Here is a 16,008-nt window from a genome sequence, read left to right on the forward strand (position 1 = left end):
GGTCCCTTTTAATGAAACCAACATTTCATCTTCACAACACCAATGTCTGGACAGAGACTGGGGGAGAGAGGCACGGGTCAAGGGAAGATGGGGGAGGTGCAGGAAAGAGAGAGGGTCAAAATTGAATGAGTCTACATTCTGCTCCCTAGGGACAAATTCATAAGGAAGGAATACATTCAGGATCCCAATGTGTCACAGTAATTGTGACCAAGTCCTCACACAGCATCACTCTCCAATTCCATGACAAGGGCATGTTGCACCTACTTTAGATATTAGTTAATTATTATAAACTGGGTGGTTCGAGCCCTGAATGCTGATTGGCTGAAAGCCGTGGTATATCAGACCATATACCACAGGTATGACAAAACATTTATTTTTACTGCCCTAACCAGTTTATAATAGCAATAAGGCACCTCGGGGGTTTGTGATATATGGCCAATATACCACGGCAAAGAGCTATATAAGAACAGCCTTTAGCCGTGGTATACCCCTTGGGCCTTATTGCTTAAATATAACACAGGCAGTCCCTTTCTAAACCACCATGATGAAGGCTCTCTACAACTGGCTGTTCAGTGTAAAGTGTTTTGTCAACTATATAGAGCTCCTGAGTGTAACCCTCAGTCTTGGAATTTCGTCTACAGGTTTCCATGGTGATGACCCTCTGAACAAAATATCAAAGAAATCCTGTAACCCGTTACACACACACAACCGTACCTTTCCTCATGGTTCTTCAACATTGACACATTGCATGTACTGTACACACCACACAGTTAGACAAGCAGGCAGCATTTCCGTTCTCTTCCCCACCCCTAATTATTTATAATTCCATTCCGTCCCCTAGGCCCCTTTCAGTACAGTTTTTACATGAAAAGTTTCTAAAATAGACACAAAGTACACTACATGACCTAAAGTATGTGGACACCTGCTCGTCGAACATCTCATTCCAAAATCATGGCCATTAATATGGAGTTGGTCCCCCCTTTGCTGCTATAACAGCCTCCACTCTTCTGGGAAGGCTTTCCACTAGATGTTGGAACATTGCTGCGGGGACTTGCTTCCATTCAGCCACGAATGATATAAATCTGTCTTGGGTGACAAACAGGTGGCACTGATTTTCAAATATGTCATACACCAGATGACCAAAAGTATGTGGGAACATTGCTGCGGGGACGTGCTTCCATGAAGCCACAAGAGCATTAGTGAGGTCGGGCACTGATGTTAGGCGATTAGGCCTGGCTCACAGTCGGTGTTCCAATTCATCCCAAAAGTGTTCGATGGGGTTGAGGTCAGGGCTCTGTGCAGGCCAGTCAAGTTCTTCCACACCGATCTCGTCAAACCATTTCTGTATGGACCTTGCTTTGTGCAATGGGGCATTGTCATGCTGAAACAGGAAAGGGCCTTCCCCAAACTGTTGTCACAAAGTCGGAAGCACAGAATCGTCTAGAATGTTATTGTATGCTGTAGCGTTAAGATTTCCCATCACTGGAACTAAGGGGCCTAGCCCGAACCATGAAAAACAGCCCCAGACCATTAGTCCTCCTCCACCAAACTTTACAGTTGGCACTATGCATTGGGGCAGGTAGCGTTCTCCTGGCATCCGTCAAACCCAGATTAGTCCTTTGGACTGCCAGATGGTAAAGTGTGATTCATCACTCCAGACAATCCAGAGTCCAACGGTGGCGAACTTTACACCACTCCAGCCAACGCTTGGCATTGCGCATGGTGATCTTAGGCTTGTGTGCGGCTGCTCAGCCATGTAAACCCATTTCATGAAGCTCCCGACGAACAGTTCTTGTGCTGGCGTTGCTTCCAGAGGCAGTTTGGAACTCGATAGTGAGTGTTGCAACCGAGGACAGACGACTTTTACGCCCTACGCGCTTTAGCACTCGGTGATCCCGTTCTGTGAGCTTGTGTGGCCTACCACTTCGCGGCTGAGCCGTTTGTTGCTCCTAGATGTTTCCACTTCACAATAACAGCACTTACAGTTGACCGGGGCAGCTCTAGCAGGGCAGAAATTTGACAAACTGACTTGTTGGAAAGGTGGCATCCTATGACGGTGCCACGTTGAAAGTCACTGAGCTCTTCAGTAAGGCCATTCTACTGCCAATGTTTGTCTATGGAGATTGTGTGTTCGATTTTATACACCTGTCAGCAATGCGTGTGTCTGAAATAGCCAAATCCACTAATTTGAAGTGGTGTCCACATATTTTTGTATATATAGTGTACCTCTTCCAATACACAAACCCCTGTCAAAAATGAACAATCTCGAGCAAAATACATATTCTAATTTCAAACTGACATCTTCAGGCAAAATAAACACGTTTCTACAAACCGACAAAACCCAAGCAAAATACTGCATACACCCTATCCCCACTTCTAGCAAAATGGACATTCTAAAACAAAATATATATAACTATTTTCAAAAACAGACACACTCTGGCAAATTGCTTACACCCTCCTAAATGGATCCTCCATTACCTACAATCTTTTTACATAAAATATGGAGGGTGAGGAGTTTTGCACCGTGGGTGAAGACCATGGCGTCACTTGAGAAAGTGCTCTATCCAGTGTCCATAAGAAACAGTATGGTTTGAAGGCTATATCTTGGATAGTCTTTGTTTTGTTGCCCATGTGACTAAAGTCTGGTTGGTCAGTTGACAGCAGGTCTCAGTCTGTCTCAGCCAGTCCATGGCTCTCAGAGGTGGCGTGGGCTGGGGTGTCCGTTGTGGTACAGCTTCTGCTTAATGTGAACCATGTTCCCACTGGAGTCCTCCAGCTTTCTCAGGTCCACCCGTTTCCCCAGGTCTCTCAGGTTACAGAAACGGGGAACCCATGACCAGGAGAACACATCTGGACACAGTAAAGGAAAGAAAGAAGGGGCCGGGAAGACAGGACATAGATAACATTAAATGTGTGATTGAAAGATTAAAGATTTGTCCTCCATTTAATTTGTGTACGAGCATGCGTGCAGTTTGTGTATGTGTGTGTGCGTAATTTTGTGTGTGGCTCATGGATGTGGGGTATTTATATCTGAGAATGGAGGTGTGATCCAAATTGACTCATCTAATTTAAGTCTGAGGACACCATGGGCTGAGAGACAGGGAGAGGAGTGCAGGGAAAAGGAGAGTGGAAAGGAGAGATGGAGAGAGGATGAGACATCTTCGCCATACTAATACAGCCCACTTAGACTTTTCACAGGAGAGACAGGCGATGGGGGAGAATTAAATGACATGAATTTGGTTGGTGTGATGGGAGGGAGTTGGAAATCGAGAAAGACAGGGAGAGAGAAATACTGAATTTTAAGCGAGAGCGAGGGAGAGGGATTCAGAATCTGTACAGAGAGGAGAGAGAAATCACAAGACACTGAAACATTGCAGTAGGTCTTCTCTGAACTCACAGTTTTAAAACTACGGACCCGAAAATGAACGCTGTGTGTATGCACATGCATGCGTGTGCTTGTGTGCAGGAGAGGAAATATCAATTTGAAAATACATGATTTTGAATCCCTATACTGTACATGACTCATTTCTGCACCTCTTTGCCAACCACCCCCATCACTTCCTACACGACAAGCAGCTCCGGGTGTGAATTATACTAATCCCACAACTGAATATAGAAATATGAAGAGAAAAATCTATACACAGGAAAAACAGTGACTAGACTAAATGGGAAGAATGTATGATGACAATATCAGTGCCAACAGTTTCATATAGAAATCTGAGGGGTAAAAAACTCCCGCTGTCATATCTAAGCCTGAAAAACGCTGACCTAAAATGACATATAGAAAATCAAAAGAGAAACAGCAGCGAGCTGGGGAATACTGTGATAAAGTAGGTCAATGGCTGAGTCACACTTATAAATGCCATCGAACCGTAAACAGGTTTACACACTGAGGCTCCCACGACACTTCAGTTTTCATCAAACAAGGCTAATCCAAAGAGGTTTAAAAGTTGAGAGATCATACCTCTGCACCTTCAGACTATTGTTCTCCTGTCCATTCCTTCACCCACCCAGAGAGCATCCTATTTTCCCCCCACCCCATGAAAAGAAATCTGTATTCCTTAGTAACTTTCTACTGCTACCTTTTTTTAAACTCAGAGCTCCTCAAGTGTTGTGTGTCAGGCTTTTTGGATCAGCTCCCCATACAAAGTATCTATCTGCCTCTCAGAGCCCTCCAGTGTGGTTGTAGCCCCTGGGGGCCTCCTGCTGACTCACCATGGTGCTGTTTGGCCCTCCAGGCCCTGAGGGCAGCGTGCAGCGCCCCGTCCAGCCACAGCAGTAGCCAGCTGAGGAGGAAGCCCAGCAGCAGCCCCAGCATCAGGTCCAGCTCCTGCTTGGTCACGCTATCACTCACAAAGTAGTTCTCTGCCGAGTCTACCAGAGACTGGTCCCCATCGTACGGGATCACATAGTGGACATGGTGCCTGAAGCCCAGAGGGAGGGGACACAGGGAGAGAAGAGGAGACAGGGGAGGGAGACGAGGACACGGGGAGAAGAGAGGAGGGAACGCAGGACACAGTGGAGAGGGAAGGGAGGAAAAGGTGAGGGAGAAAAGCGAGAAGAGAGGAGGGACAGGAGGACAGAGGGGGGGGGGGGCAGGGGGGGAGAGTGGAGAGAGGAAGAAGTAAAAAAGATCATGAAGAAAAAGTGCATTGAGGAAGACAATTACATAAGTGAGTAATTAAATCTACCATATATCAAGTATACTGTATATGGTTAGGCTGTGTGTGGTTCCATATGCTTTGCTGTAGTGCTTTGGGTGAGTGGGATGGATGGATGGATGGATGGGTGGGTGTGCTGCTGTCAGCCCCATCGCTGAGAGGTGAACAGCTGCAGCTGGAGGGCAGCACAGGAAACGCATCACTAACAGCTGGCCTCGCTGCCCCATGGGAGTTGGGGCGCGGGGATGCATGTGGACCAACTCCCTCTATTACTGCAGGCATCGCTCCCAGTAGAGAGAAACCACAGCAGCAAGAAGAGAGAGGTGGGCAGAGAGGTCAAGGGAGAGAGGCATGTGGCAACAAGAAAAGGAGGATGTGGAGTGCACAAACAACTGAGAGAAGTGAACCTAAGGAAGCATGTGAGAGAGTGAAAGATCTTGCTATCCAGAACCCTGACAACTCATCAATATCTGGGAGGTCTCAAAATACCTATATTTTTTCCCGTCTCCAGCTCTATCTTACTCAAACACATGATTAAATTCACAAAGCTTTATTGGCATACTCGGTGCTGCTCTCCTACACTGTCTAATCATCTCTCTCACACACCCAGGCCACTCACTCATTCACTCGCTCACTCACTCACATCCCATAGCTCATAGCAGGTCTGAGTGGGAGGGGGGAGGTATGGCTGCCTGCAGGAGTGAGTAATGTTGTTCACAGGAAAATCAACCCACCAACAGATTCAGTTGTTTTCAGTAACATTACAATTATTGAAGTTACATTTTTATTTAAAGCCCCAAACAAATCGTTTTTCAATTTTTTTAAACTGTAAGTGATTACTAAGATGTGGGCCTAAGGAGTAGACTAAAAACTTGACAGGTGACCTGTGTTTCAATGTGACTGTGTCACACTGTGGGAATGTAGAGCCAGAGTCATTTCCATCATGGACAGGAGCATAGTTCAACATAGTTCACAGCTGTTTCATACATCCTTGATGTACAGACTGTAATGAGATGATGAAAGTGATAGGAGATAGACAACATGCAGTTCACCAGTGATCAAACCTCTGAGGTGATTCAACAAAAACAGGAGAGTCAACAATGTTTGTCCTTTAATCATATAACAAACAACATTAAATTATGATGGACCATTGCCATAAACAGTGCACTATAAATCACCTGCAGTTTCAAACTAATGGTTTACTCATGCTCTTGTTTTGCATAACTTTAAATTGCATTATTTTTTAAAGTTTGTTTTACCTTCCACAGTTGCAATGGCAGACGCGGTCCTCTCCTCGTAAATGTGGTAAGATATAGTTGTGAAAGCGGTCCAGTAGAGCGTTCATGTCCGTAAGACACGCTACAGCCTGAAAAGAACCACTGAGGTCAACTGGGACAAAACAAGCTACATTCCCATAACACCATCTGTTGCCCGACTTCTCAAGTAAATGACAAACATAAATGTAAATTCTAAAAATTAATTGACTCCAGATAAATTGTTTTCCATTGACAGTTTGTTTATTGATTGTGTAGCCTCGTGTAGCTAGGCCACGTTGATGTCTAGGTCTTCTGAAATATCAATTTGACAGCTTTTAAAACGTTACATTGTTACACATACGGGAGTGCGGGAATGGGCATAACTGTGTTCTTACCATCACAAGTGAAGTCCCCAAAATCATAAAGATCATGGTGGTTGTGGCCATTTGCATCCAAACTTCCTAACAGCAGTTTCTTGCTCTCTCGCCAGAACTATCCAGTGGTACCTTGGCCAAAAAGCAACACTCTGTTGGAAATGAAGTCGCTCATGGATGCAGAATCAGGGTGAAACCACCCATCCTTGCCTCGTCTATCCAATGTTCGTTTCTCCGCGACATGAGGAGATGCGGACCAGTCTCTCTTTTGCTCCCTTTTGAAAAGCACACTGTGCACCCCCGAAGATGGTTAATCGAGGTGCGTGCAAGGATGAGGAGGCGTGGTGCGTTGTGAAAGCTGTAGCCTATGTCAGAAATAAGATTGTTATTAGGCAATTCCAGAGCACGGCAACACAGAAGATAGCAGGATGAGGTCGCGATCCATGTGTTGTTGTGATGACCGCCGCCACTGCACATTGTTCCTGGTGTAGCCTAGCTTATTTACCTGGACGCATCCACTAGCATTAGGCAAGGAGGTATCGATGCATGTTTTCTTCTCGTATCAGATCGTTTTCCGTGTTAGCTCCCTCTAGCAGGTGTTTGTTTACTGTCATGCTATCTATAAATTCGTATAGTCCAACATATGCTACTTTGGCGCAGCTGAAAGAGAGAACGGTCCCTCCCTGTGCATTCCAGTTGATATTTAGCTGTGGCATTTTTTATAGGCGGTATCAATTTCCGGCCATTTTTCTTTTGATCAATTTAACAGTTTAGTACCCTAGGCCCGCCTATTCATATGTCAAGGTTTGAGCGTATGATAATGATGATAGCATGCTTCAACATTAATAAACAACGATTGAAAGAAACGGATATGTATACTTCTCTCTCTCTCTCTCTCTCTCTCTCTCTCTCCCTGACATTGCAGTTCAAATATGTATGCTGCACCATTCTGTTGGGCTAGGCTTCGTTTGTGACACATTTTTTGTTGTTGCTAACGTCTATCAGGGAAAAGCAAGCAAGAGGAAGATGAATTAGGCCTGAGTGGATTGGGGCCATGGGAATGCCAGCCCGGTATCGGCCAAGAGGGATTAATAGAATGTCACATATTGAAAGTATTTTTCTTAATGTTGTCCTGAGTTTCTAACCTGCCGGAAACCCAAGTGTCACAGATTCCTTATAAGGGTCCAAACATAAGCAACATGGACAGCACCGCGACCAGCGGATATGGATTCAGCACCACGGCCGTGGACAGCACCGCGGTCAGCTCTAATATGAGCCAGATTGGACCTCTGTTGTTGAAGGTGTGGTTTTGCAGACAGAAGGCTTGTATAGTGACTCTCCCAGCGTCCCCGTTCTCTGTCCTCCCCACACATTTAAACACATTGGATTGGTATAGCATGGGCTATGGGGAGTCCGAGTTTCCACCATATTTCGTATACCAGTCACCTGAAATCTAAAATGTCACAGAATCAGGTTTATTAAATGGCCTATGACAAACAAAACCCCCTGGTCCTATAGGCCTATTGTAGCTAATATATGGCAAGGACAAGGTCATTTATCCATTTATGTCACTAGAGAAGACAGAGGGAGGTTAAGATATGGGACTGTCACTTTAGTTTAACCCTAGCTTTGTCTCTGGGGAATTTCCTTTTAGCATTAACCATAAATCAGTGACCTTGCAGCCCTCCCATCCTTCCCTCTCTCAATATGAACAAACTGCTGCATCAATCAAATCATACTCTCTGACATTATTATGTTCCATGTGCAACTCAAGGTGAGCCAGGCTACACTGTGTCCCAGCCACTCAATTGTTTCTGTGCACTGAACATAACAACTGTATTACTTATCATTAATCAGTGAAATTGGAGTAAGATCAGGACAGAACAAAATGTTAGTTGGGCATGCTGACAATGCCATAGGTAACTGATTAAAAAGACCTAGTAGGGCAAAACACATTTGAAATGGTATACATATTATCATGTTGCCAAGGACATGAGCAGATGGAAGAGGATGACATTGATTCTCACTGCATTCTTTATGAATGCTGTCATTGGACTATAGAACCTTGACAAGGTACATTTGTTGATTAAAATTGTCCAACTGCATGCAGAGAGGCGTACGCAGAGCATGCGCTGACCAGCTGGCAACTGTCTTCACTGACATTTTCAACCTATCCCTGACCCGGTCTGTAATACCAACTTGTTTTAAGCAGACGACCATAGTGTCCACATGCCCAAGAACGCCAAGGTAACCTGTCTAAATGAATATCGCCCCGTAGCACTCACATCTATAGCCATGAAATGCTTTGAAAGGCTGGTGATGGCTCACATCAACGCCATCATCCCAGATACCCTGGACCCATTCCAATTCGCATACCACCTCAAGCAACAGATCCACAGATTATGCAATCTCTATTGCACTCCACACTGCCCTCACCCACCCGGACAACATTAATACCTATGTAAGAATGCTGTTCATTGACTACAGCTCAGCATTCAACACCATAATCCCCTCCAATATCATCAACAAGCTCAGGACCCTGGGTCTGAACAACTCCCTCTGCAACTGGATCCTGGACTTCCTGATGGGCCGCCTCCCAGGCGGTGAGGGTAGGCAACAACACATCCGCCACGCTGACCATAAACACAGGGCCCCTCAGGGGTGTGTGCTTAGTCTCCTTCTGTACTCCCTGTTCACCCACAAAGTTTTCTGATGACACGGCGGTGGTAGTACTGATCACCGACAGCGATGAGGCAGCCTATAGGTAGGAGGTCAGAGACCTTGCAGTGTGGTGCAAGGACAACAACCTCTCCCTCAACGTGAGCAAGACAAAGGAGCTGATTGCGAACTACAGGAAACGGAGGGGGGAGTACTCCCCCATCCACATCGATGGGGCTGTAGTGGAGCGGGTCGAGAGCTTCAAGATCATCGGTGTCCACATCACTAACAAATTAACATGGTCCACACACCCACACAGTTGTGAAGAGGACACTACAGTGCCTCTTCCCCCTCAGCAGGCTGAAAATATTTGGCATGGGTCCTCAGATCCTCAAAAAGATCTACAGCTGCACCATTGAGAGCATCTGGACTGGCTGCATCACTGCTTGGTATGGCAACTGCAAGGAACCCGACTGCAAGGCGCTACAGAGGGTTGTGAGTACAGCGCAGTACATCACTGGGGCCGAGCTCCCTGCCATCCAGGACCTCTATACCAGGCATTGTCAGAGGAATGCCCAAAAAATTGTCAAAGACTCTCTCTGCTACCACACGGCAAGCGGTACCAGTGCACCAAGTCTGGAACCAATAGGACAGCTCCTACCCCCAAGCCATAAGACTGCTAAACAAGGCTGCTAAATAGCTAATCAAATGGCTACCTGAACTACCTGCATTGACCCTTTTTTTTTAACGAACTCTCTTGCATTGACTCTATGCATAAACACTGGACTCTACCCACACACACACATACTTACACTGACACCCCAACACACACACTACATACTCCCATACACACATAACATGCACACACATGCATACTGACGCCACAAACACACTCACGCTGCTGCTACAGCTCACTCTATTATCTATCCCGTTGCCTGCCTAGTCACTTTACCCCTACCTATATGTACATAGCTACCTCGTACCCCTGCACATCGACTCGGTACTGGTACTCCCTGTATAGAGCTATGTTATTTTTACTCGTTATTGTTATTCACTGTGTATTTATTCCTTGTGTCAAATAATTCAATTTTTTTTGTCAATCTATAACTCTGCATTGTTGGAAAAGGACCCGTAAGTAAGCATTTCACTGTTATTCTACACCGGTTGCATCCCGGATCTGGGCGGCAGATAGCCTAGCGGTTAAGAGTGTTGGGCCAGTAACCGAAAGGTAGCTGGTTTGAATCCTCGAGCCAACTAGGTGAAAAAACGATCGATGTGCCCTTGAGCAAGGCACTTAACCCTAATTGCTCCTGTAAGTTGCTCTGGAGAAGAGCGTCTGCTAAACAACTAAAATAAAAAAAATAAAAATTAAATAAATATCTGTGCAACGTACTAAAAATAACAGTCAATTATTCTGTTTTTCTAGACATGTTTATTCATTTATTGGGTTCATATGTACATACAGAAATATTCAGGCACTATGGACTGAGTTCTCAGCTTGCAAATAATTACAACGTTTTCATTCTTTTCTGTTTACAAAAGAAAAAAATATTACTCCCTGAAAAAGGTAGCAAATCTTCTGTTTTTAAATATGAATCATACATAATGGAAATGAAGAGGGCAAAATGAGAACCTTGTGGTCTCTATTTGGTTGTTCATTATACAGCCCCCTATTTAAATGAATTCCTAATTAACTACTGGTACACACTCAGATACAGTCACACACTGAAACACATTCATGCCTAACCCGTCTCCACTCTATCCCGTAAACACTACTACTCTCCACAATCAAGAGTAAATGTGACAAATCATACTTAATAAAAAAAAAGTATAACCATTCTTTAAAAGGAACTCAAATCAATGTTGCTCTGCAATCAGCATCAATGTGCAACACTTGGAAGAAAAAAAATCCTCCTTTAGAGGTGGAGGAGGATGTGTTTGACAAAAAGGGAATTTCTCTTTGTGGGGAGGCGGGTCAGTGGTTTCACTGTAGGATGGGGGGAGGACCTTGGGCCCACCTTGGCCCTGAGGAGGAAAGGCAGAGCAGGAGGGATGAGCCTGTCCATTTAATAGAGAAAGCAGAGAGCATCCATCCCTTTACCCTCAGCCCTGACCAACAGCAGAGACGGAGGATTGTGTATGTCTGTGTGTGTATGTGTGTGTGTGAACGGTAATCAGTAAGTGCATATGGAAGTGTGCATGAGTCTGTGTATAAACGTGCATGTTTGGTCAGGGGGGCATATGATATTGCAGATTTGGTAGCAGGGGCATCAGTAGAAGCAGACCGTGTGGAGGAAAGGCCTGTTGCTCTTGTCCTCAAACTCCTGCAGTAGCTCGTCCATCTCGTTCTCCATGTCATCGGTGTGCTGGATCTGAGATGGGGAGAAGGGACAGTCAGGTACACAACACCTGCTACACTAGGCAAGGCAAATGCATCAAATACAATTTAAGTCCCAGTTTGACAGAATCACAGAGACTCATGCACCATTACTATCTCTCAACACAATCATCCCAACGCCACAAAATGCTCTGTGTACCATCTTCAATTACATGTATGTCACCAACATCATGTATCTAGCAGAGCTCATTCAACACTGTAGAAAAAAAGACCACTATGTACCCCAGGAGCACAGAGTCTTTGACTCCCCATTACATAATGTGTCCTATAACAAAAGCTGGTATTCCCTATGACAAAGTAACTGTGTGATTGTAGTTCCTTATGGTCAGGCAGACACACTCACACACTGACACAGCTCACAGATGAGGAAAGCCCCCAGTGTGGCCTCCTCGTGGTTGTCCTGGATGTCCACGTTGATGACGTGAACCGGCGTGAAGGTCTCCTGCTCCCGAGAGCTCAGGTCTGAGTGGGAGAGATTGGGGAGAGTAGTGATCGTTGATCAACATGTAGCCAGAGTGGCCTAGCTCTTGACTAACTTTGTAGTTATGCATGCTCTATTGGAAGTGTATTCACTATTTCTGTTGCATTTCACATGCATTAAACCCCAGTTATAATAGTTAATAACTTGATACAAGAAGCCCCCCCCCCCCCCTTCTGTCGCCGGTCCCCTCACCCTCCAGCACTTGGTCGTAGACCCTCTCCTCACAGGTGATGACCAGGTCAAACTGGTCCTTACAGCTCTGGAAGCGTTCCGGTCGGGACTTAATCCGCTTGTTGCGGTCCAGCATGTGCAGGATTCCGTTCTGTGTGTATCTGAGGTGCTGAGGGTCAAGGAACACAGCAAGACGAGGAACACACAAGACCTCAAATATTAAGGGATCTATGAAAATATATGAAACAATGTGTCAGTTAGACAACGCCCTCTAGAGGCCAAAACACATATGAAAAACATTTGATCTTTGGAAGCTTCTAATAACTTTAAATTATATCCTCTAATAACTATTGTAACTGGCATCTAATAATATGAACTATCGGTGCAATATTCTAGATAAACTCACCTTCCTTATCTAATAATTTTACATTTGGAGAAAATATGCAATTTTTTGGAACAAAGAGCAAGATTAATAGTCAAGAAAATATTACAGAAATGATCTCCAATCCTTGCCTGCATTGTAAGGATGGGAGTCAACTCTTGTACACTCCCAGAATAGGGACTTGGGAAGTGAAAGGAGTCTTATGGTGCTCCCACTAACAATTCATATATATCCCCTTTCTTTTTACATGCATGCAGATAGAATCTTTGTGGGAAAACATTTTGGCGGGTATATTTAAATACATATTTAACCACACTCACCCCAAAACACTAGCGAGCATGCCTTCTAACACAGAACTGTATCAAATACTTCAGTCTTATGCTCAATCCCAAATTGATTGGTAGCCCCTACCCTGCCATGCACTTGAGTAGATCTGAAAGGATTTTATAGGCATCTACAATATGGTAATAGCTCCAATGTTCACCTTCCTGCTTACACCTATCCAATTTATTCAGATCTCAAGTGTTGAGGTAGGAGTTCATTTAAGGTTGGACCATGTGGGCTCTAGAGTTGTCATATGAATTTATGCCTTTTCAAAAGGTAAGAACTTGGCTCCAATGGCAAATGTATTTTCTGAGGAGTGTGTGGTTGAGAGCCCTGTAGTGGAGGGGGTCCAATTATTTACATGTGAAAGCATATACTAATACAGAACAGAAGGAAAGAATGTTCACAATTTACAATGCAAGATTCAAAAACTACAGACTACTAGTTAGGTCAAATACATAGCTTTTCTGTTTTGTTTATAGTCTACATCTTGGTCCTGAAATGGAAAGACTGGGATATGTTCACTAGACCTAGTTTCTGGGCCCAGAAACAACCTACCTGGTTATAGAGGGTAAATGGTTACTTGTTCACATGAACCTGTTGAAAGTGAAATATTTTATGCACACCACTCATTGTTAGAAAAAGCAATATGTGACAGCATGTGATAAATCTCACACAAATAGATGAGAGGACTAGCCTGAGTGCCAGTCTGTATGTGCCATCATGCCAACTCCATGTCATGCCAATGTTTGTCTCAACAAGTGCAGCAACAGCATTTGTAAGAGCACAAACAGATCTGGGATCAGGTTAGTGAAGGCCATCCTTTCCTACAAAATCACCCAAGAATCACAAACTATAACATGCACCTCCATGTTCAGTGACCCTTAATATTTTCATACATCTAATTTGGTATATTTTCCAGTGAATATTAACAGAATAACTCACTGGAGAAAAGAAACATGGAAGAGATAGGGCTGTGTTCAAGGTGTGTGTGAATGCAAGAGTGCAGGGGATACAGCTCCTTGTCCTTGCGGACCAGGTCGTTGTACATCTGTTCATAAGTGGTTTTGAAGTCATACACATTGGGCTTGTCCGGTGCAGGACCAGGTAGCTTCACATGAGACCCTGTCCCAAAAGAGCGCACGTCAAAGCCTCGCTTGCTGTAGAGACAGAAAGAGATAGAGAATGAAGGGGGAAAATATGGTTACTTTCAGACCTGCACATACAAGGCAAAAAGTATACAGACTACAGCAGGGGAAATGAGTGGATCTCATCTCAAGAGCCATACTGCAGGAATCTCCTGTAATTCCCCAATAGGCTCTCCTTACCTTCCTTTCCATGCATGGAGATTTTCCATCTGTTTTTTTTACTCAGTAAAATGACAAATTAGTCTAAGATGTATTCGTTTAGTGTTACCCTGCCTAAAAAGCTGATCCATTTTGAACGCTGAGGCTGTTGAGTGACAATTGCTTTATGATCCTTTCATGGAATAATCCAGAACCTGAAAGTAAGTTTTAGGTGATGCATGGCAGGTCTAACTATTTTTTCCCCACCATATTTGTATAATTTCAGGTAGTTGACTGGTTCGTTGCCTACCTAGTTCTAGCCAGTTTGTTCTAGTTACTTCCAACTAGTGACTGACGGCTATGCCGACGGCCACTGCACGGAGTTAAACATGTCCTACTTCCGGTAGGCTGGACACATGAAACGCTTTTTTTCGGATAAAAACTAGTTCATTGCATCCGCCATGGAGGCCAGTTTCATAATATTACCAAATGTCCCAGCTGCTTGCCGTAGTTTTAATCACGAAAAAAAAAAGGCCTTATTTTAGGGATTTTTTCACCCTGCCAGCTCCTATTAGTTCCATTGAACACCAACTCGCCTTCCGAATGTTTAATTCCCAGCCCATTGCTCTACGTCACAATGCCTGCTTCGCTATTGTTGGCAATGAGACCTGCCCAGGTTGAACTAATTGCTAATAGTTAAAACGTCAACAACAACAAAAATACTCATGGAACTCTGAGTTCGTCCCATTGTTTCCTATAGGGGAAATATAGGTATGTCTGTGTATTTCGCCAAATATCTCGCAATGTGTATATTTTGATTTTTTCAAGTCGGTCAGCATTTTAATAATGAGAGTCTCCTCTAACTATGTAAAGCTGGGCACCGTACTTCGTTGTCGTCAAACGCTAGCCCCGAAATACTTTTTGTCCTTGGAACGCTGAACTCCCCACATTGTTTTCCTATGGAGAGGCATGTTGGTATATTTCGCAATGTGTATATATTTTTTTTCTTCCAAGTAGGACACAAATTTAATCACGACAATCTCATATTTATAATTATGTAAGGCTGGACAGCGTACTCCGTTTTCATCGTTCGCTAGACCAGAAATAGAAGTTGCCATTTTTCCCCCTACTTCCTCTTTATGCAGACATAGCACAGTTGACACCATCGAGGTGTGGATGTTTACTTTCTACACGTTGTTATTGTTCAGTTTCGTCCCAACAACAAATTGTAGTGGTAAAATGAAAAAGTATACATATTTTGGTGCCATTAGGCGAAATCGAATTCTAAGCATAATCCCAATCAAAATAGGCTCTGCAAACGTTCGAATCAATTCATTTGCTATGGGCTCGCGCTAGTGTATACATCTCGGTCTTCTATAATCTGGAAATTAGCCATATTAGTGAAATAAAATGCGTCGACCCGTCGTTTGCCGCAAACAGACTGCGGTCGGCGTAGCAAGCCTGCATTGTCGTGTGGAAAAGGGTGAGCTCTCAACCAGGTAAAAAAACAGGCCGCTGAAAATCAAAAGTGGCGGCTTCGTGGCATGTCGTCGTAGTTTATTTTTCTTCCAGTAATGTTACCTGAGGATGTTGTGCGCTTCCATGCTGCGGTTCTGGTTGCTCGAGCACACAACCGCCACGCGCAGCGGGTGGCTCGGCATTGCGAATGCTATTTTTCTGAAAGAACTAGCAATTAAATGTTAAGAAAGTACAACACACAACTAGTTTAAACGTGGTACAAATGTAGCTATCACAAAAAAGACTGCAGGGAAGGCCTTCGATTTAAACTAACCAACCAAATACAACTGGGTATATAAATGACTCAAAATGATCTGACAATCTCCTTTCTGTGATCCTGTTAAAATGGCGACGGGGTGTTTTAACCACAAGGTTCTACAGCTGATGTCATATGGGGGCAGGGCTTCACACCAAAGCGATTTATTTTTCCTCCTGTGCATGCATGACGTCATCCAAACATAACCTTCTCCAGTCTGACCCGACCAGTCCTCTGGCCCTG

General features: G+C 44.3%; 2 protein-coding genes across 2 annotated transcripts; both read right to left on the reverse strand.

Moving 5' to 3' along the window:
• Positions 1–2,695: 2,695 nt before the first annotated feature.
• On the reverse strand, positions 2,696–6,369 carry LOC311137941 (transmembrane protein 240-like; the record flags this gene model as incomplete). Its single annotated transcript, XM_084172564.1, has 4 exons — positions 2,696–2,850; positions 4,216–4,424; positions 5,921–6,027; positions 6,313–6,369. 4 exons carry the CDS (start codon positions 6,367–6,369, stop codon positions 2,696–2,698), a joined length of 528 nt encoding a protein of 175 aa, XP_084028690.1.
• Positions 6,370–10,364: 3,995 nt separating this feature from the next.
• LOC311137934 (RNA polymerase II subunit A C-terminal domain phosphatase SSU72) lies at positions 10,365–15,855 on the reverse strand. Its single transcript, XM_084172554.1, has 5 exons — positions 15,573–15,855; positions 13,722–13,865; positions 12,021–12,160; positions 11,691–11,809; positions 10,365–11,321 (listed from the first exon to the last, which is right to left on the reverse strand). Exons 1-5 carry the CDS (start codon positions 15,650–15,652, stop codon positions 11,220–11,222), a joined length of 585 nt encoding a protein of 194 aa, XP_084028680.1. The 5' UTR covers positions 15,653–15,855; the 3' UTR covers positions 10,365–11,219.
• Between the last annotated feature and the right edge of the window lie 153 nt (positions 15,856–16,008).

Source organism: Coregonus lavaretus (genome assembly GCF_964263955.1).
Source record: "Coregonus lavaretus genome assembly, chromosome: 12".
NCBI classification, from domain to species: Eukaryota; Metazoa; Chordata; class Actinopteri; order Salmoniformes; family Salmonidae; genus Coregonus; species Coregonus lavaretus.